At 42.2% G+C, this 25,254-nt stretch overlaps 1 protein-coding gene across 1 annotated transcript in view; it reads left to right on the top strand.

Moving 5' to 3' along the window:
• LOC144736461 (small conductance calcium-activated potassium channel protein 2-like) overlaps window positions 1-25,254 on the top strand; it is a 49,808-nt gene that overhangs the window by 4,473 nt on the left and 20,081 nt on the right. Inside the window, exons 3-4 of the mRNA XM_078619026.1 lie at window positions 12,000-12,418; window positions 21,058-21,199. Coding sequence (XP_078475152.1) covers window positions 12,000-12,418; window positions 21,058-21,199 — 561 coding nt within the window. The remainder of the gene's footprint in view (window positions 1-11,999; window positions 12,419-21,057; window positions 21,200-25,254) is intronic.

The raw sequence follows: 25,254 nt of genomic DNA, 5'->3' as shown, positions 1-25,254 counted from the left end.
ATTTGGCAAATTTAGACCCTCACACCGGCACACAATGGCCTAATCTTGCGTGTGTCGTCAAGGGAGCTTAAACGTCTGCCGTCAAACAGACGGAACGTCGTATTATTACGGTCCTCACACCTGCAGTAATAATCAGGGTGGACACTGGATTCTGACCATGAACCTTGGAAACAACCAGCGCACCCTCTACTGCTAGGCCATTTCCACGCCCATGCCAAAAGTATATCACCATCATCGTCCGTAATACCATCGCAGACTGATATAAATTATAATGATGGTTTGAAAAGGCTAGAAAGTCAAAATTTCAGTACTCTAGCAGTGCTTATTACTCGACTTCCAATTAACTTTACATTAACATTAGTAAATGAAAGTTAATTGGAAGATCTATGGGAAAGGCCCATGTATACTTATTTCAAAAACGTGCTTACTTGCGAACAGGGTAGAAATGTATTTGTCATTTATACAGGGTGGGTTAAATGCTGTATTTGCCCTGCATGCTAATATATTGTCTACTGGAAATAGTAACTTATTTATAATGTGAATATATTTTAAGAACAAAAATAAGCTGCACATGGTGGATACCATCTCATTACAGATGCACTTTGATTCTAAAATCTGAAAACCAACATTACATTTGGGCCCCCCACAAATGTCAGAAGTGTTGAACTTTGTATGATTACATCGTCCTACGTATGTTTGTATCTCGAGATGATCAGCAAGTAGTATGCATTGATGAAAAGCTTTCTTCTTTTTCAGCCACGTTGCTATCCTTACTTTTCATTACCAACTTAGCTTTCTTGAAGCACTCCAACCCTCTCTTGTTTGCCTATTTATTTAAAAGTTTTAATTTTGGTCACTTTCCACAGCTGTCCCAGGTGCACATGTTCAACTGTGTTTCCCAGTTTTGTCCTTCTGACCTCTATCTCCATTTGTTTTGTGAACTTGTTGCACATGACCTCTGTTTTGCGGAGGCCCAACGTTGCATCCGCCTCCACTAATTTCTTCAAACATTTTCTGCAGATCATTCTCAAAAGGACGTCCTCGTGACTGTGTCATGAGAAATCTGACACGGTTAATGTTTTCTCCATTAATGTGTCGGCATTTGTTTCTCTAATTTAATTCACAAATTATCTTCTAATGCCACTGTGAATAGCTTTGGAGAAAGGGACTCCCCTTTTAATTAGTATTTTTTGGTACTTCATGTAATCTCAGTGCAGCTATTCCATTTTGATAAATGGTTATGATTTGTGTTATGTCATACACAGTACTAAGTATCATACAATCATCAAATGTGTCTAGCTGCAATACCTTTATTCTTCCAAATAATTCATAGCCTGAATCAAGTTCCTCGGAAACATTCCTACATCACCTGCCTCGTTCTTCTTTCTCTGTAACAAAATAAAAAGCAGACAATACTCCACATATCTGACCCTCCATGTAAAAACAAGTGATATTGTTTTTTTTAATATACTACTTACATGTTTTACACATTACATGAGTCACACGGCCTTCTGGGAGTGCATCATTTCAGCAGCATTGGTTCAAACACAAGCAAGCTCTGGACTGATCTTGACACTCGGTATCTCCAGCAGTCAGGCTTGCTTGAAGTAATGCTGGTGAATTGGCAGACATGGCTGCTTTTAATCACGCTTTTGTTGAAAAATAATTGCGGTGTCCTGAAAAATAATTCGTTTGGGGTGTCTTGCGGATTGTCGGAGGAATTAGCTGCTAATAATCCATGGCCTTTCGGTGGATTATTATAGTTTTTTTCCGTTCCCGGAAGAGATCGGAAAATCCGCACAAAACTCGTGGATTTGCTGATCTTCGCCTTTGTGGATTATGGGAGTTGCTGTGAACCGCAGGAGCGCTGTGAATGCTGTGATTTGTGGATTACTGGAGTGCGGGTATTTGGAGTTGTACTGCACTTGCATCAGCTCCAGCAGCCTCATGCAGATGCATGTAATCGCTCTGGTAGTCTTGGGCAGCTTGAAGTCAACTCCCTCAGTGCTCGTGTTTTCTATGAGCTACAGTCTACCTTTTATTTAGTTATAAGAGTAGGTGGGGCAAGCACCTACTTAACCTACCCGTTAGGGTGGCATGTGCACTAATGGCCAATCAAGGCCAAGCACAAGAAGCACACGTGACATGAATCTGTAAATCAGGCTATTAAACTGATTAGCCCAGTTCTTGACTCATGTGCATGCCAGTTTTCCCACATTTGTTAAGCCTCGCCAGAAACAATTCCCAGCTGTGTTCAAGCTCAAGAGCTCATTCCACTTTACTGGTGACATGCGGGCAATGTTTCTTACTCTGTTACAATAACATACATTACATTAAACATGCAGCGTGTAACACAATATATAACTTAGAATAATTGTGGAATCTATGCTTTTGCTGAGAAACAAAACTCCAATGTTTTTTTTTTTACCATAGGCGCTGCCTCTGCTAAAATCAATGGGAAAAAACACAAGTACTGTATGCAGCACCACCATTGGTAACAGAGTGGCGAGTGTTTCCATATCTTCGTGTTTCTCTCTGCGTATCTCCACGTATTTTTGCATATCTGCCTATGTCTCTCTCCGTGTCTCTGTCTCTCACCGTGTCTCTGTCTCTGCCACCATATCTGTGCCCTTTTATCTTTGTGTTTGTTTCCTTGTCTCCATGAGTCTAGTGTTTAGTATCATGCCATATGTCTCTATCTTCGTCTTCTGTTTCTCCAGGTGTCTGTGCTTCATGAGAGCCGTCTCCTCCCCTTGTCCCTCGCCCACTGCCCACCTCTTTCTCTGCCAACTACTGCTGGGCTAACGTCCCTCACATGAAAGAATGTAATCACTCAACCTCCAGTATTTCAATACATTATTATGGCTCAGGATACACATTTTGACCATGCAATAATTTATTATATCATTCTACGGTATTGTTTGCATTGTGCATATGGCCAGGAAGTAGTTTTGCCGAAAGTTTTGAGCCTTAATTCAGATAAGAGAAGTGACCTGGAGGTAAATAGTTTTACTGTTTGCATGTTCTACTGTTTGGATAAAAGGAGTGAAATGCGTGGATAAACTCATGCTCATAAGCCCATAGTGCCTCTCCTATCAAACTGGATAGCGCCTGTGGAGAAATGTACGCTCTACAAGGCCCTCTGAAGTCGGATGGAATGAGGCCAATCTTGCACACTAGGCATGAACCATAAGTTCCAAAGGCAATTCCACTTTGCCGTTCAGGCCCCGTGGGCCATCCTTTCTTGCCTGAGTGCCATGATGGCTCTCTGCAGCACCCACTCCACACCAATTCCATTGATTGCAAGAGCATGCCAAGAATGGAATTGTGATTAAAATACATATTCCGTACATGAATTACCATACTAATGATATAAAACATAAAACAAAATAGACAATCCAGAAACAGTACGTAATAACGACTTGACCTAATCGCTTCATAATGCACAAATAACAATACATACTTCATCAAGGTACCACAATGCAAAAGATAGAAATGACGTATAGATGCAATGTACATACAACGGTGCGCTCACAAACAGGAAGTCGCTACTCGCATCAAGCCTTGCATGCACATGCAAACACCGCGTTGCACGCCTTGTCTGAACCACTCAAGATGAGTTGGAAATGTGGCCGTTGTACCTGCAACAAGCGGTAGCGCATTTGCTGATTGTTGCCGACGTCCGCAATTTGAATCCGGTAGGCCGCCATGTTTACAGTAAATTGCATGTCATCTGCTTCACAGTGGACGTTAAAGATCCCCTGATATCGTTTGAAATAAGAAGGCATGCCGGCACCATGGTCAAAATTTATCAGATGTGATGGTAAGCACTTTTGACATCCTGGCATAAAGAGCACCTTAGTTATGATATAGTCTTTCACCGTCAGACAGATGTGTGCCTTGTGTTGTATTAGCAGTTGTTCAGTGTTAAAGATGGCTTGGGCATGAAATATAAAACCAAGCTTCTTTGATACCTCCTTCACCTGATTGGTAACACAGTAGAACTCGAATAATCTACACTCTAATGATCTGCAAATCCTAACATTGGCAGCACCTCTACGGTTCATGGAACACCCATAATCTGTTTGGGTGGATATTTGGATCTCTAATGGAAATGTCTTAATTCCTCCTGTAAGCTGTGGCATGGTGCATGCCAGATTTTATTTGTAAATGCTGCACACTTCTAAGCCGCCTGGCCTGCATCGACATTTGTCCCTAATTATATATCTGTATTTGTCTCTCTGCCTCTCAGTTTGTATCCCCGTCTGTATTAGTCTATCTGCATCTATGTTTGTCTCTCTGCAACTGTTTTGTTGATCACTCTTTTTACATGCTTTCTTTTAACTCACTGTCTGCTGTTGTCGTTGTTGTATCCTCAAATCTTTTAACTCAATTTTAACCCACTTCTCAATGTGGTATCAACTGCAAACTTGGTATACTTATGTCATACTGATGACAATACTATATTCTATCATTAAAAATATATATTTATCAACATTCTTTTTTATATGTTATGTTTCGGCTTGGGTCTAATTGTCCACGCTCAACTGACGTTGGCTGTAATTGGCCACGGTCCCTTACGTTATGGCAAGCTTCGGGGGCACTTCATGGAGTCGTGGAGTTCTGCCATTACTAGTACATTTCATTTCATAAAAGCGTGTTTTTTTAAAAGTTTTTTTTAAATATTACTTATTGTCTCTGCATCTCCACTTGCCTTTCTGCATCTCTGTTGTCTCTGCATCCATTTGTCTCTCCATTTATTTCCGCAACTTTGTCCCTCCTTAACTGTTTGTCTGTCTGCATCTCCGTTCGTCTCTGCCACTCAGTTTTTTTTCTTTGCAATTCCGCATGTAGGCTGGTAACATTAAGGGCCGTAGTCTTAGTCAAGACTTGGCTCTGGCCAGGCTGTGCCATAGCCAAGCCGTGGCCTTCGATTTCCTTTCATAGAGTTGGGCAGTGAGCGTCTCGCGTAAGCTGCTTAACTCTGATGTGACACCCTTCATGACATCAATACACTTTATGATGATGGATCTAACAATGATGATGGAACTCATAATCATGATGGGCTCATTTTTAAAACATAAAATGTATATGATGGGCAAAAAAGTTCCAGTTTATTTTGTTTAACCAAGTTAGAATTCAAGAGACCAGGACTATTGTACAACTGTAATATGTAAACAGACGAGCATATATATAAAATGCAATTGCGGGTGAAGTTATCTCCGATTGGCACGGTTGGTCACGTAGATGCGAAAGAAGTTCCAACCTACATAAAGAATTGACAGCTCGGCAACACATTGTGACTTAGAGGCAGAATAACCAAGGAATGTTTTGAAGCGATGGAATTCCAGGCGTTGGGGGACATCAGTACAGAACACACCGATGTTTTGAGACACCTACCACCTGAAGTGGACACATCTGATGGATATTATGCTCAGTGCATTTCTTTTAGCCCTACACAGGATGAATCTCAAGTTTTAGCGAGTTATGTTTAATGCACCCAATAATGTCAAGTAGATGCTTTGTTGCTAGTGGTGCACAAGCACAATTAACAAAAGACTCAACACATTTGTGAATAATGCTGTGGCTTTAAAATAAAATCAAGAATAGGCAACGTATCAGGCAATTCCCCCTTTTCATAACACACAAAAGCATATTCACTGGTATATGCAACACAAACGCATCTCATATGCTATTTTAAAAAGGGCCATTTTGCAAAAAGTCACTGACGAAATTTTTTATTTTAAGGCTGCGTGCAATTTTATGTCTTGTAGAATGAACTGAAAAAACTCGTTGAGAAGTATAGAAGTACTATCTCTTCAAACTAAATTTTAAAAAATACGTAAAATAAAATTGAGAAAAATTCAAACTTGGTTAAGAAATCAAGATTCGTACAAAAAACGTGGTTAAAATAATAAAGCTGGTGCTCGTGGAGGATGTTTTTTTTCCCCAGGCCCTAATCTCTGGGATGGAGATGTTTATCTGAATTGGAAGCCATTCTGTTATTACCCACAATCAACAACTCTGATGTTGACTCTGAATCAGAACTGTGAAGCACACAGCGCTGATTCACGATTCACGGCACGGTCTGTGCCTCCTGCTGCTGCTGCCTTACAAATCGCGCTGTGGTACAGTAGCCAATAAGCTCAACTGCAGCTAAAAACAACTCATAATTAACATTACACCTCAAGTAGCAATATAATTGAATTATGTATTGTATTTAGCAGTGAATGAAATGCGGTTAACATAACAAATCTTGCACGCATAATAATGCCCGGTAATTTGTCATTCGGTAATACTATGATAAAATCCAGTTAAGGAATTTCCCTCTGCAAATGAACCATTCTACCCACCGTGTCACAGCCAGCCTCGTCGCAATCTAGATGTCACCAGATATATGCAAGTGTCACTGGGGATCTATGAATATAGTAAGCATACGCCAGCTGTGGGTATTTTTTTTATTTAGGATGGTTTTACTAAAAATCAATATGGCTGGCAGAGAACAGCAAAACGATTAAAAGGGTAGTAACACATTTATCTGCAGTCCGCAGTCACGATATACAAAGAGAAAGGAGGAGCTTACACAGCTGAGCAAGTGCAGGGAAGCGGGGGGGGAGTAGCACAGAAGGGAACAGGAGAAGAGAATGGAGGTGGACTTCGAGCGAGGAGTGAATATTAAGGAGGGGATCGGGCTGCAGGCAAGTTTATACAGTTATCCGCACCTCATGAGTCACGGTCTTGTATGTCTGTGAAATATTGTGTGCGTTATGGATTGCGTTATCACTACTTTCGTTATTATACAGAAGGACGGTTGTTTGTTACGCACCATCAACAATCCCTGCAATATCCCCTTGGTGCCCCGCCGTGGAACTTTTCCTCCATGTAGTTTTCACCAGTGGGAAGTTGACGTGCTGTGGGTATTTTTACGTCAAATCGCTCGGGCTTGACATCTGACCACCTGCAATCTTGATGAAATCATGGCATAGTCGTAGGTACAATAGAGACATGATACAATTCCGAATTGGAATCAGTGGGTCAAACTGCTTCTAAGTTGTAGGTCATTAAAGATTTTGCCTTTTTGGGGGTTCCAAGGGGTCAAGTTCAACAAATATAGCTCCCTTATGTTTGGCGCTAGAAATAAAACTAAGATATCATTAGAAAGTTCTCATTCAGGCTTTTCAAACCCTATAAAATATAAGACTCGTTTAAAAAGTCGAGTTATTTGCAGCAAATTTGGTAGCCTTGACCCTGACCAATGTCCCAACTATGATTTTATAAAATTGTGGGAACATGTCTAGCGAAAAATAAAGCTAGGAACTTCTTTGCCTCCAAAGATATTAACCATACCATTAATTATTCATTTGTTGTATAAACAATAATTTGCTGATTATTTCTTGCTGTCGCTGTCCTAGGTGATGTTAGTTATTTTTATTTTATTTTTATTTATTATTATTATTATCATTTTTTTACCTACGTGACTTTACCGAAAGAACCAAAGAGTATGGATCATTGCAGTCACGAAAACTTTAAATCTAGAATGGTAATAACCCTTGATCTGTCGCAGAAGTTATAGAGTATGATAACTAGATGGCTTCCCCAGTACCACTGGACACGACTCCCTTAGGTGGCAGAAGATTCAATGACCCATAACCCCCAAGCAATTTGACCCCAGTGCCCTTCATAATGTCTCTATGGAACCTACGACTGTCAATTTCATCAAGATTGGAGGTGGTAAAATTTCGTTCTGTTTGAGTGATCTGACGGGAAGTGACCTTTTACCATTGTCTTTGTTGAAGCAGCCTATGGAGAACATTCACAATTCTCTACAGGGCACTTGGTGAAGCCCAGACTGTTGAGGTCTGAAAGCCCAGTGAGCATGTATAGATTGAAGGATTTGATCAGATTCCATTTTCGATTCAGAAGCTCAGCTGAATTTCAGATTCTCTTCGATTAATTTTCGCCAAAATTGTCACGAAAAGGTAAAATTCTGCAGTACGTGAACTGGATCATTTATATTCACATTTGTGAAAGTGGTGCAGTGATCGGCGCACTCCACTATGAACCCGGTGACCCGAGTTTAATTCTTTGCAATGGCTAACATTAGCGGTGAGTGTCATCTGAAATGGCCATGTGCCCCTCCCTTCACTAACCTACACTGACCGATAGGGTCAAGTATAGTAAAAAAAACAGCAGAGTGGAACGATTATCAGCTCTGGGTGTGTGAGGGTCTGATGTGCAAGAAGGGTGGACACAAGACCAAGAGCCTTTTATATCATCATCTATATATATAAAATCGCAAATCTGTCTGTCTGTCTGTGTGTGTGTCTGTCTGTCTGTGTGTCGCCGGACCATACGCAGTTTCATTGGACGAAATGTAAGGGATTTGCGAGACACGATTGGTCCGTTTGGTTTTCCACGGCGGTTGCCCCTGGCAACGGGTAGCGACGCATTCGCTGCGGGGTGGACGCCATTTTTAATTCCCGTTAAAAATATGCGCACGCATTAACACGCGACTCTGAGGTAAATTCATCAAAGTTTCACGTCCTCTTCACTCCCCCCCCCACCCCAATGTGTGCAATTACTATTATAGGGTCGGTAGATAATAAAATTATAGCGATTAGACAGTATTATTGTAGCGCGGGGGGGGGGGGGGGGTAACGGCCCCAGTACCCAGCCTCAGCCGGGTGGGCAATTTAGGCGAGGCCGGAGGCTCTGCACGGTACTAGGCCTCGACACCCCACCACACTATAGGCCGTACATATTACTGCACAGCGGCCGAGGAGATCGTGGCTGGGGGGAGGGGGCAGGGGTAGCAGCCCATCTGTGTATATATGTAAGGTTATTAAGAAATATATTTTTCACCCGGGCAACGCCGGGTACTTCTGCTAGTACATATTTAAAACAACAGGAATCAACACCGCCATGAGATAAATTAACATAAGGCCTATTTATACGAGACACACTCCACTCAGAATCATAATTGTTATGCATCCTGGGGATATCCGATGAGCTATGAAGCTATTTTTCACAGACGTCCAGTAGGGGCAGATCATAAAGTTACAACAACATTTAAACAATTAACGATAGGAGTGAAAAGTGTAGGAAAAGCAAGCAGGTCACTGAAAATAAATAAAGTATATAAGTACAAATTGCATAAGTACATAAAATAATGGCAATTTTTCAATACAAATGCTATCTTGGGCAAGGCAGCAAAACAACAAAAACAGTCCCAGACCACACCAACACAACAAACTATCCCTCAATAAAATTGCACAATAAAATGTAACGATCGATACACGGGTGAGGATCAAAGTTACAAATCACATTCGCAAACGTGGCTGTATCCAGTACCAATCTTCTGCTTCAGTACATTTATGGAGGAAGATTTACAATGTGAAGAGATGAAACAAGGTTGTTTCAAAACGCTGGTGCTGCAATGGCAAAGGCATTGTCACATAATCTTGACTTAAAGCTTTCGTGACTGCAGGAATTCATACTCTTTGGGTCTTTCGGTAAAGTCACGTAGATAGAAAAATAAATAAATAAAAATCACGACGTTTCGATCGCAACACAAGCAATCGTCTTCAGGCCAAAAAATACAGCAGGCGGACTGCTGAGGCAGGAAGAAATATAGCCGCTATATTTCTCCTGCCTCAGCAGTCCGCCTGCTGTATTTTTGTCACGTTCCAATTCTTGCTTTTGGGATGGTTAAAAGGCAATTAGTTGGACATCTTAGGTATCTTGGATTTGACGATGGGATTCATAAATTAGCCAAGTATAGCGCAGATTTGCAAAGAAGGATTTTATGGATGAACAGGGCCCACAAGTCTTCTCGCATCAAGTGATGTAAGATTGGATATTAAGTTGAGGTCACAATTTTGGGTCCTGGATGGTACATCCACTGCAAATCAAAGTGCAGAATCATAAAGCGGGTTTAGTCTGTTTAGTGTTTCATTCCTAGCTGATATGTAAACAGCTTCAGAGTAATCACACAGTGGAAGAATTATAGCTTCAACAATTTGCAGGTGCAATTAAATTGGAAAACAATGTTTGGTTCTGTACAAAAACCCTTTATTTTATTTTATTTGGATGTCATCAATATGGGGTTGGAATGGAAGTGTTGAATCAAGCAGTAAACCCAAGTATTTTAAGCACTGGTCAATGATGTTGTTTCTGATATCCATAATAGGTGAAGGGAATGAAACAATTTTTATTTGAGTCCACACAGAAGGACAGTGATACAACTTCCTTGGAGCTTAAATTATTGGAGCGCTGTTTCTGTAATGAGGACGCAGTTGCTTTGTTATCAGCCATATTAGCAGGATTAAGATGGGTCTTTGGGAGCCCCAAATATGAGCAGAGCCTGGCCCTCTCCATGTCAATCAGTGAAGAACTTTTAAAATCCTGTTGCATGGCCTGATGGCCCATTGATGCCATGCTCAGAAGTCATCACCTCATCCACCTCCTTTTCAGCCTCTCATTGGGTTTTGCTCCACATACCACGGCAGCGACAATTAGTACACCCCAATGTCACTTACTGATAGTTTACCAGAACAAAAATCATTGCACATCTACCAATATTCCTCTCCATAATTATAGCTTAGCCTACTGCTCTCTCCAATTTCGCCCTCATAATATCTGATGGGAATCACTTCCAGATAGAATCAACATCTTAACAAATGAACGTTACTTCCCCTAAGTAATGATAGTCACCCAAAATGAACATCTTTTCATTGGTTTAATATCTTAAACCAGTCAACATGTTATTGCTTTATACATTACAAAGATCTAGCACATATCTATACTGCTACAGTAAATATACAGTATGATTAATTATCTGTAGTTGTGTTCATTTTAACATTGTTTAAAAACATTTTCCCACACTTCTATGCATTCTTTATACGGTAATACTTTCATTATTACAAGATACTGTTTTACATAAAATAACTTTCGCCTTTCCTTCGGCCCAATTATAAAAAGGAATTGTTTACTTGAGAAAAGACCTCGTGTCTCTCCTCCACATGGTAACTTGAGTTTCTCTGAACACATGAGTGAGAGCACGCATGGATTTCAAAATTCGCCACTGGCTCCACAGCCTGGCTATTGCATTTGCGCTTATCGGTGGTTCCTCCTCGTGCCTCTGAGTCATGTTCTCTCTCCGAGAGTGAGCGAAGACCGTGCAGTTTGTTACACGTCGAAAATATTACTGTTACAAAAAATACCAATGTGCTGTACAATGCACGAATATACGCCTCCTACAGGAGGGACAGTAGACCTATAATTCGACAAATTTCACATTCTGCCTTGTTTCAGGCTCCAGATACCATCCGTGCACACTCCATTATGTACATCGTGGCATGCCTCTCCACACACACATCCTTTAGGAAGACATCACAATGTGGCACAGTGCAGCAGTGTGGGTCTGGGTGTAATCTGGAGCCAAACCTGACCATGTTAGCTCTGGCTCTGGATTCCACTTGTGCACACTCTGCGCTCTGTCTGGTGAGACGCTTCACTTAATGCGTGCTTCTGTGTATTGCTTTTGTAAATTAACTAAATGCAGCAGCTGGCAATTTCCAGCACGTTTGAGTGCCACCTATGTGAATATGTTTCCACTGTTTATCCTGTAATTGAAATTTGTTACCATCTATAAAGCATATTTTTCTGAACAAAGAGCTGGTCTGAAAAATCTGCAAAATACTAAGCAATTATTTTTGATATTCTTAGGGTTTTTCGGTAAAGTCACGTAGGAAAAAACCTAAGAATATGAATCCTTGCAGTCACGAAAGCTTCAAATCTAGAATTATTATTTTTGAATCGACAGTTGTGTTTAAAGCAATCGATATTTACCTGGGAGCTTGCAATAATGGGAATGTGTAAATAGTTTGATAGAAGTTAAATAGTATCTTTAAAAACCTACAATCACTGTCATAGTATTGACTATCTCCCTGCATCTATAGGCCCCGACAATGACAGTGCCCTTGTGTTCCTTCCTGCAGCTCTTTATTGTGGACAATGGTGCAGATGACTGGAGAATTGCTATGACCTACCAGAGGATCTTCAACATTGGCCTGGAGCTCCTCATATGTGCCATCCATCCTATCCCAGGAAACTACACGTTCATGTGGACAGCCCGCTTGGCTTTCACCTACGTCTCGTCGGTGAAGGAGGCTGACGTGGACATTGTGCTCTCCATCCCCATGTTCCTGCGCCTATACCTGATCGCACGCGTCATGCTGCTGCACAGCAAGCTCTTCACCGACGCGTCATCGCGCAGCATCGGAGCGTTAAACAAGATCACCTTCAACACGCGTTTCGTGATGAAGACGCTCATGACAATCTGCCCAGGCACTGTGTTGCTCGTCTTCAGCATTTCCCTGTGGATCATTGCCGCTTGGACTGTGCGCGCATGTGAGAGGTAAGTGCACAGAACACTTAAGATGCCCCAGCATCAGACAGTTAATGAGCTATGAAATATCCCGTTAACATGTTTAACCACTTCGTGCTGATGAACTAACATGCGCTTTGTTTCGGGGCTTGCCGGGGCGGCTAGAATTTGGGTAATCAAACGAGTGTGTTATGTTTATGTATTTCAACCAAAGATGAAAGTATGTGTGCATAAGTTCAGTCCATGTCTTGGTTGCACCTTTGTGAAGTGGGTGGGGGGGGTTGTAAGGGGTTGGGGCAGCAGAGTACTCTGGTAAAGATGATCTGATATGAATGAAACTCTAATTTAAAGATGTGTTGCCATTAGAGAATTACCCTGTTGAAATCCAGCCAACTGATCAATCGGTTACCCAAGACAAAAAAAGTGGACAAAAGACCCCCCCCCCCGGCTCAGCATCGCGGAGTTGCTGGCTGCAGTGCACACAGCCTGCCCCAACGGAGTGCCTATCCGAGCCCCGTGTCTCACCGCAGCCTCGTTAACGTGATCCAATATGATCGAAAGTTGAGTATGAAGTTGTGTTGCGATTAGGGACTTCCTCTGTTGAAATCTGGCCAAATTGATTAAAGGGATTGCCTACGGCGTCTCCAAAAGAGCCGTATCTGAGCTCTGCTTCCCGCGGGCCTGACATGAGCCCCTCTGTTATTGTTATTATCACTGATTAAGTACTTCAGGGGACAAAGGCATAATAGAGGGCATTACAGGAGCCATGCATATGCATGGTGTTTTTCCTCATTCATTAGGGCATTGGAACTTAAAACTGACAAAGATTACCTTACGCTACATTTGGGATTAAGGAAAATATTTTTTCATTAACTGATTATCCACATGCTATGCTCTTTAAAGTATGCAGTGCCTGTATTTTGGAGTTTGCTTTGTACTATTATGGTGTTTTTTTAATCACTTTTTAACGCAAGTTTAAAGCATTAATGCATTACTTATGTCAATATATCTGTCTGCCTATAAACTTAGCGATAAATAACCAGTGCTAAATTTCAAAATATTTCAGCCAAGGAAATTACATCACATACCTGTCAACCCCTTATCAGTGCCTACCTTATTACAGACCAATTCACACCTTATTGGTCAGCCTATGCCTTTATAAATCTCAACGTTTATTCTACAAAATGCCATCACAAGGGAGAAACACAAGCCCATTTTTGTTTGCCTGTATTGAAACGGCCTGAAAACTAAATTTCCCTGTACAATAATACGGGTAAACCGTATGGGTTGACAGGTATGACATTGCATTCCAATTTCTGGCCCATGACGTAATTATACGTGACGCCATGTCATGTGCAGTGTAATTTCATGTAATTTAGATAGAAATTCATCAACTGCCATGATCAATCAACAACTGAATGAAGGCTTCCCCAAACCTCTGCCATCCCCAATAGTTCTGCGATGTTCTAATCTACCTAGCACTTGCACACCGCATAATTCTCATCTTTTCCCTTGGCTCCCCACCCAACAGAAATCAAGATAAGGTCACATAAACTAAACACATGGCCACAAATGATAGCTCAATGAAGTGGCTTATCATGTGGAAATTTATAACAGGCAAATACTCTAAACGCATGCTTCTAAATGTGGAGGGGAAAACCGGAGGACCCGGAGAAAAATCCACGCGACTACAGAGAGAACGTGCAAATCCCAATTACAAGGTCGGGATCGAACCCACGCCTCCTATATATAAGGCGTCGCTTACACATTCAGATACGTGGCCTTGTATTGAGTGCTAATTGACCATATTTTAGTGCTAGACTGGCCCCTTCCATTTTTACATTCAAACATAATATACCTGCAATTGGAACACGCATTTGTTTACCTAATAAGTGATTTCTCAGTAACATTGGAGAGCAAGGGCTAAAAAGACACTTAAATAAAACTTGCTTCCTCCCACTCTGCTTGCAAGGTTCAGGAATTTAAAACAGTTGTAATGCCCTTTGATCCCATCGACCATCTGGTTATCCTATTTCTTGAGAGCTTTTCTAATCCTACTGAAATTATAATTGTGCCCAAGGAAATGGATGAAATGTGACTCCATTATTTAGATTTGGCAACCAACTCTCAGAGTATTCAATGGCAAAATCATGGGCTAGTGCTGACAACAGTGAAGGCATCAGGTTTTTTAGGATGCAGATCAAGTTATCCTGATGGATTATATATTATTTATGTATTAAAAGGAGGTACAATCACAAGGCAGTATTATGCAAATACAATTTTGACTTTAAGCAAGCTTATATGTCTGGAGAGAAAAGACATGTGGATGTCGATATTGTAATTACATTCCAGACAATATAGAGCATATATAATTGGCCTTTTTGAGCATTTGAGTGATTGAAAAGTATATTTTAAAGAAAATTTCTTACAAAAATTGTAGACCTATTTTTTTACTTTAATAATGAGCTTTCCAAATACGAAGTTCATAACTGCTTTTGAGAAAGTTCCCGCTTATTATTATTTTTTGCAGGTGGAATAAAGTAAGAATGTTATGGTAGCAAAAGTCTTTGTCCTTCAATAGCAATATGCATAATGAAGTGGATTGTGAGGTCAATAAAAACGCGTGGCCTTGTATTGAGTGCTAATTGACCATATTTTAGTGCTAGACTGACCCCTTCCATTTTTACATTCAAACATAATATACCTGCAATTGGAATGCGCATTTGTTTACCTAATAAGTGATTTCTCAGTAACATTGGACAGCAAGGGCTAAAAAGACACTTAAATAAAACTTGCTTCCTCCCACCCTGCTTGCAAGGTTCAGGAATTTAAAACAGTTGTAATGCCCTTTGATCCCATCAACCATCTGGTTATCCTATTTCTTGAGAGCTTCTCTAATCCTACTGAAATTATAATTGTGCCCAAGAATGCATCACTAAATAGATTATACGCATGATGGTTTTATTGACATCAATCCAACAGTCTACCCATAATGCAATGTGCATTTATTTTGTAATAAGTTTTTGATTATTGAAGAGCTTGTCTGTTACTCAATAGCTACTATTAAGTCACTATTCGTATTCACATTTTCAAAACTGGTTATCAGAAAACTTTTTTAAACCTATTGTTCATTAGGCCCCATGGTATAAAGTGCATTTTCCAACTCTCATGGTTTCTGAAGATTAAATTGGGGAAACAAAGGGTAGATATATTAGGCATGAAAATATAAATCACAGTCATTGTAACATGGGGATGAACTGCCAATGGGAATGAGCTGCAGGAAATGTCAGAAGAACTTAATAGAGAAGGCTTCAAGATTGGGCTCAGGATAGATATGACTATGTCAAGGTCACGTACAACAAGTTGGCTAAATAAATAAAGACATGTCGGAGGGGCAAAACTGGAAACACAGCAGAATGTGTTCCTAGGACAGCTAGTGAAGGTAGGTTTTAGGCGACTATTTAATACATTTTTCTGGTTTTCAATAGGGTGAGTAGCTGATAGCAACACATCTTTATCCTAAAATTGTATTCATATTGGATTGTGTTTGTGAGATTTATGAGTCCCGCACTACAGACAGATGGACAGAGCTGATGGAAAGAAGTGGATGGTGTTCAGGATATTGGTATACCCAACTCTGTGCTATATATGGGGACACCTGTACATATTAAACAGTGTTAGGTGTGGATCAAGCAATTTAAGGAACGTAATTAACTCATCACGTTGCTGAATTAGTTCACTGGATCTTTTAACGGCCACTGAAGCGGAGGGTGTATATTTTTGGATTAATACACCCTCACTAATACCCAGGGCTGCTGCTGGACACGAACCATGAACATCTGCAACAAGCGGTGAACGTGCTATCGAGAGGTTGTGTCACCAACCGCCCATTGTGCACAGGGGTTGCACACGTGATGACGGAGTCCGAATGTGGCTTCACCCTAAAAGTGGATGATGCCTACTCCAGGTCTCTCCTGTGCCTGGGTCTCTGGTCTCCAGATATTTGTTTTTGTATGCACGGATGCCAGGCACAAGAATATTACATTAATTCGAAGTGTCGGCACTATGTTCACATGGGTAATGCTGTAGGGGGGTGGCATCATAGGCAAGATGCAGAGGAAGACATAGATTCTCAAAGAAGTCACTCCCTCAGCAGGACACAAATCCTTTATAATTCCCCTGCGAAATCTCTGTTTAAGCAGAATGTTCACTGGGGATAATCTCACCCGTTTCCTAGAAAAGTGGAAAGCTCCAATTTTGTACAATGGACCAAAAAACTCGCTATGTCCGTCGTCAATAACACTGCGGCCTTCAAAGAATTAAATCTAGAATAGGTGACGTTTTGGGCAGTGGCCTTTCTTCATCGCACAAGAAGAAGGATGCTTTGAAGAAGGGAAATTGCCCAAAACGTCACCTATTATGTGTCCTGTAAGGCAGTGTTATTGATGAATGTGTTGAGTGTTTTTGTTAAATGTGATTGTGCACCAATTTGTACCTTGGGTTGTACCATGTCAACAGCGAGGGGTATGACTCAAAATCTAAGAATATTCTCCAGCTCTTGAGACTTTATATTGGAACCTCACAACTTGCTCTGGATCATATGAGATGATAGGGATTTGGAAATGGAAATGCAACCACTGACATAGGAGTCGCGACAGAGAGTGAAGTTACGTAAGGCTTTCCATAGTGCCACATGCAGAAGAATATTTTCTCGTGATTTTATCAGCCTCGCATATTAACACGTTTCTCATATATTGAAGGTTCAAAACATTACGGTGTCCTTAATAAGGTCGGTGCAAGGGGGAATTGCTTATTATCTTTAGGAGCCAATCATGGAAGAAATTCAAAGCTAGCTTCACTTTGCTCTTGAAATTCACTTAAGAGCTCATGATTTTATCATTGTGGCTCTTTGGTCTCACTAAGCGCTTCATAATAGCACTGCAATGTGATTGTAGTGGCCCTATGTGTAGTGCCGTAGATGGGCCACGCTTATCGGCAGTGGTAGACGATGTCCATCTGCAAGGGTGCCCCGTACCGCCAAGGGGGGGGGCTGCGGGGGATCTACGATCCCACACAACGCCACCCCTCGATGGGCAAAGGGGCATAAATGGGGACCTCCCCAGCCAATCAGGACCAGTCGCAGCTCAAGACCCAAGACCAGCCAGCTTAGGACCCTGGACCCCCTCGCCCCGCTTGTCCTTGTAAGGGCTGGGACGCTGTGCGGGCCAGTGGTGGGACTCTGGGACTCCCGGCTCTATGTCCTTGTAAGAGCGAGTTCCGAGGAAGCCAGAGTCTAGACCCGCACCTTGGCTGGGTCGGATCAGGTAGCCTCCCCTAGGGTAATTTTAGCCGGAGGACCCGGGAGCGTAGCCAGAGTAGTGTACCTAGGCTGTGTACCTAGGCTGTGTACCTAGGCTGTGTACCTAGGCTGTGTACCTAGGCTGTGTCCCTAGGCTGTGTCCCTAGGCTGTGTCCCTAGGCTGTGTCCCTAGGCTGTGTCCCTAGGCTGTGTCCCTAGGCTGTGTCCCTAGGCTGTGTCCCTAGGCTGTGTCCCTAGGCTGTGTACCTAGGCTGTGTAGCTAGGCTGTAACAGAGTATCAGGACTGTTGGAGTGTTGTATCGGAATAAAGAAGTTACCTCTACAAGTGTCTCCGGAACCCATTACATATTTAAAACAGATGTCCATGTATATCTCTTTCTGATTGGCCTTTTTGTCATCAGAGTCCAGTCATCAGATCAAAAGTTATTTTAGATCTGGTAAGCATCACATGCCTCAATCTCAGAATCCATTACGCTGATGTGTAGTCTTTTATTGAAGCTTTTCTTCCAGACAAAAAAACTACTTTGAAATTCAGGAAAAGCCCAAACATCTGCATGAGAGGGACTGCCCCTGTCAGAATTCTTCTCATTTTCATAGCCACATGGTAGCATTGGGTGAAATGTTTACATTGGCTTGATTCAAGGTGGAGTCCCTTTAGTAATCTCTCCAGCATCAGTGGGACCCACTAGAGGGGAAAAAAGAGGATTTATAAAGCTGTTTGAATTCTTTTTGTTTTTTGGAACTGCACAATATAGAGATTTGAGCTGAGGTAAAGGAATTAAATATCTTCAAAAGAAGAACATGATCCAGCAAAACATAGAATGCACATTATGAGAACCTGCCAAATGATATTTCATGGTTAAGAAGTTATGGACTGAATTGAAATGTGGATGAAAGACTTGTGAAATAGATATGCAGTCTAAATGTCCTCAAATATCAGTTACAAACGCAAACGTCAGTTAAACTCACAAATGTCACTTGCCCATAAAGTAGAGATTTATGAGATTGTTGGCCTATCAATATGCGTGTTGACCAATACTTTGGGGATAAAAAAAGGTGTTTGCAAGAAGCGTGGTAAAAATGTTGATTCAGATCAGTACCAATTAAACAAACAAAAAACACATTTACACCAAATTTGTGGAAATGGATGAAATATGACTCCATTATTTAGATTTGGCAACCAACTCTCAGAGTATTCAATGGCAAAATCATGGGCCAGTGCTGACAACAGTGAAGGCATCAGGTTTTTTAGGATGCAGATCAAGTTATCCTGATGGATTATATATTATTTCTGTATTAAAAGGAGGTACAATCACAAGGCAGTATTATGCAAATACAATTTTGACTTTAAGCAAGCGTATATGTCTGGAGAGAAAAGACATGTGGATGTCGATATTGTGATTACATTCCAGACAATATAGAGCATATATAATTGGCCTTTTTGAGCATTTGAGTGATTGAAAAGTATATTTTAAAGAAAATTTCTTACAAAAATTGTAGACCTATTTTTTTACTTTAATAATGAGCTTTCCAAACACGAAGTTCATAACTGCTTTTGAGAAAGTTCCCGCTTATTATTATTTTTTGCAGGTGGAATAAAGTAAGAATGTTATGGTACCAGAAGTCTTTGTCCTTCAATAGCAATATGCATAATGAAGTGGATTGTGAGGTCAATAAACACGCGGGGCCCAGCTCATGGATGGTTCTTTAGCTCTTAATCCACCTCATTTTGGCAGTACTGCAGTAATTTTTGTGGTAAATTGTCCCTATTCCACCTTCTGTATTGGTTGCTGATTCCGCACTGACAGGAGGAGCCCATTGTCATTGCTCCTCATCTTGCGATGGCAGAATGGCTCAAAGTGGGGGTGGGATTAGGGCAGAGCTGGGGCATGGCGAGAGTGATACAATCTTTCTTACCCATTGACAGGTTCATATGCCACTTGCCTCTGCTATGGTGACTGAAAATCGAACTCAGGCTGCTGACCACTGGTTCACTGCTCTGAAAGTATCTATCATGCACAAACAGCCTATAAGGTTCTGCAGAATGCTCTGCATGTATATGTGTGCGCATGTCAAATGTGGGTGTCGCTGTGGTGATGTTAACTACCTCACCTGGTATACAGGAGATACACAGGAGATCGTGAGTTCGATCCCGACCCTGACGCCTGCATATTTGGAGTTTGCATGCTCTCCCCGTGGTCGCATGGATTTTTCTCTGGGTCCTCCAGTTTTTCCCTCCACATTTAGAAACATTCGTTCACAGTATTTGGCTGTTATAAATTTCCACGTGACAAGCCACTTCTTTGAGCTATCATTTGTGGCCAGATCGCTTCTGAAAATAGCGATATAGCTCAGCTGGCCTTACCTGGTAAAATAAAAATACAGTTCGTTTAGTATAACAGCTACAGTATCGGGCATATGTGAGATTGGGAGGTGTGGCATTGACTAAGTAGTCCTCTTCGTTGTGTTGACCTCTTAACCTTGACTTTATAGATGCACACAGAAACACGGGTGTGCAGTTGCCCTTTACTGCTGCGGCTGTAGCTCTGAACCACCTTCACAAGTTGCAGTGGGAGTTGAGCAGTCTGTGAGCCTATCAGAGCACTTTATAGAATGACCTCCACCACATTGGAGACAACTCCAATGTGGTGGAGCCATTGAACCTCGCACGTACCCATATCTTTGCATGTTTTATGTCATTCAAATCGGGCCCTGGATCTCTCGTGCTCTTAATGTGGGCAGGGATTATGTCGTTGCATTACAATTCTGTGGTAGAATGTGCTCTGCTCTCATTTGGGATTGCCTAGCTGCCAATTGTGGAGTGGATTTGTGTCGACCATTCATTTTTCCAGCAATAATGGCACCAGGATGTGCTCATAAATCAGTGTGGGTTTTTAAAAAATAAAATAACCACTGGTAAAACTTTCTGCAAAACCAGAAACTCGAACCCTGCCGTTGTTTGAAGCAATAATCAGCACTGTGGCTATTTTTTTTCAAAATATCCTTGTGAAATGTCTGTTATATCACCTAATAGCGTTACTGGTAATACGTTCAAATGTAAATGAACATTCAATTCGTTATTTTTATTACTGTTGTGTTGTGCCACAGCTGAACAACCAAATGTGCAATCTTGACATGTAAATTGTATTTAATAACAATCCCTCTAATGAGATGTGTATCTGTATGTGTTTGTGGTTTTAAGGCCAAGTATAAAAGCAAGGCTTGTACATTTAAAATCCTTGGTAACATTACAGTATTTATCGTTTTGCACTTCCTCTTAAACTAAAGCCAAAAGGTTTCTACTTCCGCGAACAGCTGGGTGATGAATATTTTTGATATTTTCTTGCAGGTATCATGATCCTCAAGACATAACAAGCAATTTCCTGGCGGCCATGTGGCTCATCTCGATCACGTTCCTCACCATCGGCTATGGAGACATGGTGCCACACACCTACTGTGGACGGGGCGTCTGCCTGCTCACGGGCATTATGGTAAACGTGCAAACGAAACACACCCACGGAAGTGCCCCTTGAGGTGAAGTAGCTCAATGGGATCAGAATCTTTCTTTAGACTGGAGGAATCTGATGCGCTACTAAGCTCTGATTAACAGATGATCAGTATGGGGCGGGCCAGCACGTTGCAACAACAAACAATACAAATAGAGAAAAAGGTAAGCAAGTCATTAAGTAAAAATAAGTAATAAATTCATGAAGCCTGGGCAGAGGAGCAAAAACAGCAACAAAACAGTCCAAGACCACACCAAGATAACGCCACATATTAGTAGTCCCTCAATAAAATGGCACATTCACATTGAACTATCGATACACAACCTCCGATTAACACGGTTAGTTACGTACGGTGCGAAATAAGTTCAACGCGCATACATACGTTCACAGCTAAGGATAAAAGTTACAAATCGCATTTCAAAACGTGGATGTATCCAGCGCGAGTATTCTGCTTCAGGATATTTTTTGACGGAAGATAAACGATGTTAAGGGAGGAAACAAGGTTCCAAAATGGTTGGTTCTGCAACAGCAAAGGCTTTGTTACCTCATTTAGACCTCCTTTGCCAGTACCAAAATACAATAATAGGGTTTTTCCCCTTTTCGCGTCCTCTGGTCTAGCGCCAATTGAGACGAGGCTCAAAAGAAAGCCGTCTCTGGTACGGACCAATCAGTTTCAAGGACAATGCATCTATTATCAATGTTTTATGCTTGCATTTTGACCACAAGTAGTGTGGTTAATGCAGACATGATTCATTGTAAAAAGGTTTCAGTGTTGTTGCTTTGTTACCTATTAAAACGAACACATTTTGTTTTTTGGCTTTGACAATGGGGATAATGAATTAGCTCAGTACGGTGCAGATTTTTTTTTATATTTCTATATAAGGATTGTATCGATGAACAGGGCCCAATGTAGATTTCTTCTTGCACCAAGTGATGTGAGATTGGATTCTAAGTCCATGGGAGCTCAGCACAATATATGTACAAAGAACAGGAAGGTCGAGGTGAGATTGAGGGTGGAGAGCTGCATTTATGTTCTACTCTCAATGGTTGTTCACCAATTATGTTCACACGAACCTAATTACGGTAGGAACCTCCTGGTTACACCAGCCCACAGGGGATTATTGTGTCCGTCCGTCGTGCAGGGAGGGGCTGGGTGGGGAGTGAGGGGCTGGGTGGGGAGGGGAGGGTGGGGAGGGGCTGGGTGCGGAGGGTGGGGAGGGGCTGGGTGGGGAGGGTGGGGCTGGGTGGGGGGTGGGAGGGGTGGGGCTGGGTGGGGAGGGGCTTGTCACCCCGTGGTGCCCTTATAAAACTCAACGTTTAACCTACTCACGCCGGCTTATGCCCGCCCTCACAGTCGGGCATATTTGCGGAATACACCACGCCGCCGTTGACCCTGGCCATTGACCGAGCAACCCAACGTTCCTACCAGCTCCCTCTGCAGGAAAGTGTTTGAGAGCTGAGCTTCTGTTAATGCCTCATGATGCATTCAATTTCCAACAAAACGTCGTATTAAAAATGTCCAAGATTTTGCTTGCTTTTTGGCATTTCACTTTTGCTGATGGACCAAATCAATTGGCCTATTTGCCCACATTTGATCATCTTCGTCAGGTGGTGGAAGGTTTTCGTTTGAAATAAATGTCATCACAGGCAGACCCTGGAGAACACTGGCCTACCGACAATGTACCCGCCCTCATCATTTGCTCAGCCAATGAGAGCGACTTACACTGAGCCAATCAGAGCCCACCTCGTGCAATTTGATTAATTATCACGAATTGTAGTCACAAATAAATAAATCGATTTGCTTTGCTCGGTGACAACTCACAAGACGAGGATATAGTCTCAGGCTCCACCTATAAGAAACTTCACGTAAATGTTAACTGAGGGCATCGCTAAGATCACGGAGGCCCTGGAGCTCTTGTACATATGCATGTTGAACTTCTTTTGCACCGTATGTAGCCGACCATGCTCATCGGAGGTGTGGATGATAAGAAACTAAACGCAAAAAAAATATCCGGATTGGGAGCACAGTAGCTCCCCCACCATTGCCTTGTAGGAGTACAGTAGAATTCACTCTTTGGTTCTTTCGGTAAAGTCACGTAGATGTAATGCGAGCGTAAGCGGGGTTTCGCTGCTCGGCTCTGGGCCAATCATACGGCCCAGGGTATTGGGGGCGGGGCCCAGTATGGGGGCGTATGTGAAGGTCCACCGCTCACCTCCGGTCCAATCGGATGCGAGGAGAGCAGGGGCGGAACCTAAGGGCGGAGCCAGCAAGGCGCTATGCGGAGGTCGGGATCTGGAAGGTTCGGTGAAGGGCGTGGTCAGAGAGAGGAGACAGGATCACGTGGTGAAGGGAATATAGGTGGGATCCAGGAAGGGCGCCGGGTCAGTTGGTGGAGTCACGAAGCTGGGCCACGTTGGGTGGCCGGAGGCTATCCGCGCCATCAGCCACGTGGCTGGAGGAACTTTGAGCACACCGTCGGCCAGCGGTGTGCGGGAGCGGGGGAGCGGTGCGACTGACGGGAGAGCGCGTGCGGGGCACGCTCGAGGAGCAGCCGGTCCACTATCAGGACCAGCGGAGTGGGAGCGTCAACGGGAATAAAGAGAGACGGAGACCAAGCAGTGTGTCGGCGAAGTCCTTTATTACATAGGTATAACAATTAAATAAATCACGACGTTTCGGGCGCAACACAAGCGTCCGTCATCAGGTGGGACAACCACAGCAAGAAACAATTGCTGAAGTGAGCGAGAGGGCTGCCGTGACAATAGGCTATATAGGTAAGAGAAGGGGGAGCCCTCTCGCTCACTACAGCAATTGTTTCTTGCTGTGGTTGTCCCACCTGATGACGGACGCTTGTGTTGCGACCGAAACGTCGTGATTTATTTTATTTTTCTACCTACGTGACTTTACCGAAAGAACCAAAGAGTATGGATCCCTGCAGTCACGAAAACTTCAAATCTAGATAGAATTCACTCGTTAGTACAGTACATAAAACAGGCATATACCTACAGCGGTACATGGAGCACAATATAAACAGCATTATAGTCGCTAATTATAACATGGTTCCAATGGATTTGCGTTCCCGACCGCTTTGTTTTCTACCGATGAGCGATATATAAGATATATGAGGGCTTCGTTGGAGTATAGGTAATAGCCTTAATAATAATACTATACACATGATAAATGTGTTAAAGCATTTTATAAATAAAAAACAAATACATTTTAATGGTGACATACAAAGCACAATAAGTTATGTACTCACCAGTGCATTCGGTCAGAGCTTGTATAAGATTAACCGCCATCTGCCGTTAACACACATTCCGCGATAATGGGATTGCTCGATCCGTGGATTGCCAGTGAATCGATGCAGTGATTAACCCTCGATGCATCGGTACTCTTGACGTGGTTGTCGGATCAATTATGAAAGAGAGTCGATGCAATAGCTGTTGCCCAGTATCCCATCATCTATCTTTGGCATTTCCCTTGGTTGCTGACCTCTAGGTGCACATTTTATTGCCCGGTAAAGAAATGTGCTGTCCTCTCGTATGATAAATCTTCCAAACCTCATCATAACCTCCGCTTCCTGATTACAGGTGACCCCCGCAACTACGACCTAATTGGTTCTTGGACAGACGGTCGCAAGTCGAGCCGTCGTAAATCGAAGCCTCATTTCCCATTGGCGCAATGTTATACCTTGGGGTTCCGTTCCTGGAAACCCATTACATACCATTAAAATACCAAAATTGACCACGAAAATAAATGAAAATAACCCTAACGAACATTTATTGTAACTTAGCATAACTTTTACAAATATTTATTAAGTAAATATAAAACGCTTACGTTTGAAAATTCGTAAGTACTTTTCTGCATGGGCTGCACTGGCTGAGGCTTCTTAAAATACGAGTCCAATGATGTTTGAACTGAAGACGCCTCCTTCTTTTCATAGTAAAGCTCCCTGTAGCAAGCATAGGCATTCTTCATTGCTCCAAGGACCTTCGAACTGCGTTCGCTCTAGGCGCAGCTGCAGATTGACGGGCTATAC

The sequence above is a fragment of the Lampetra planeri genome, chromosome 3 (genome assembly GCF_965212315.1).
Source record: "Lampetra planeri chromosome 3, kcLamPlan1.2.h2, whole genome shotgun sequence".
NCBI lineage: Eukaryota > Metazoa > Chordata > Hyperoartia > Petromyzontiformes > Petromyzontidae > Lampetra > Lampetra planeri.
This window is presented reverse-complemented; position numbering and strand designations above follow the sequence as displayed.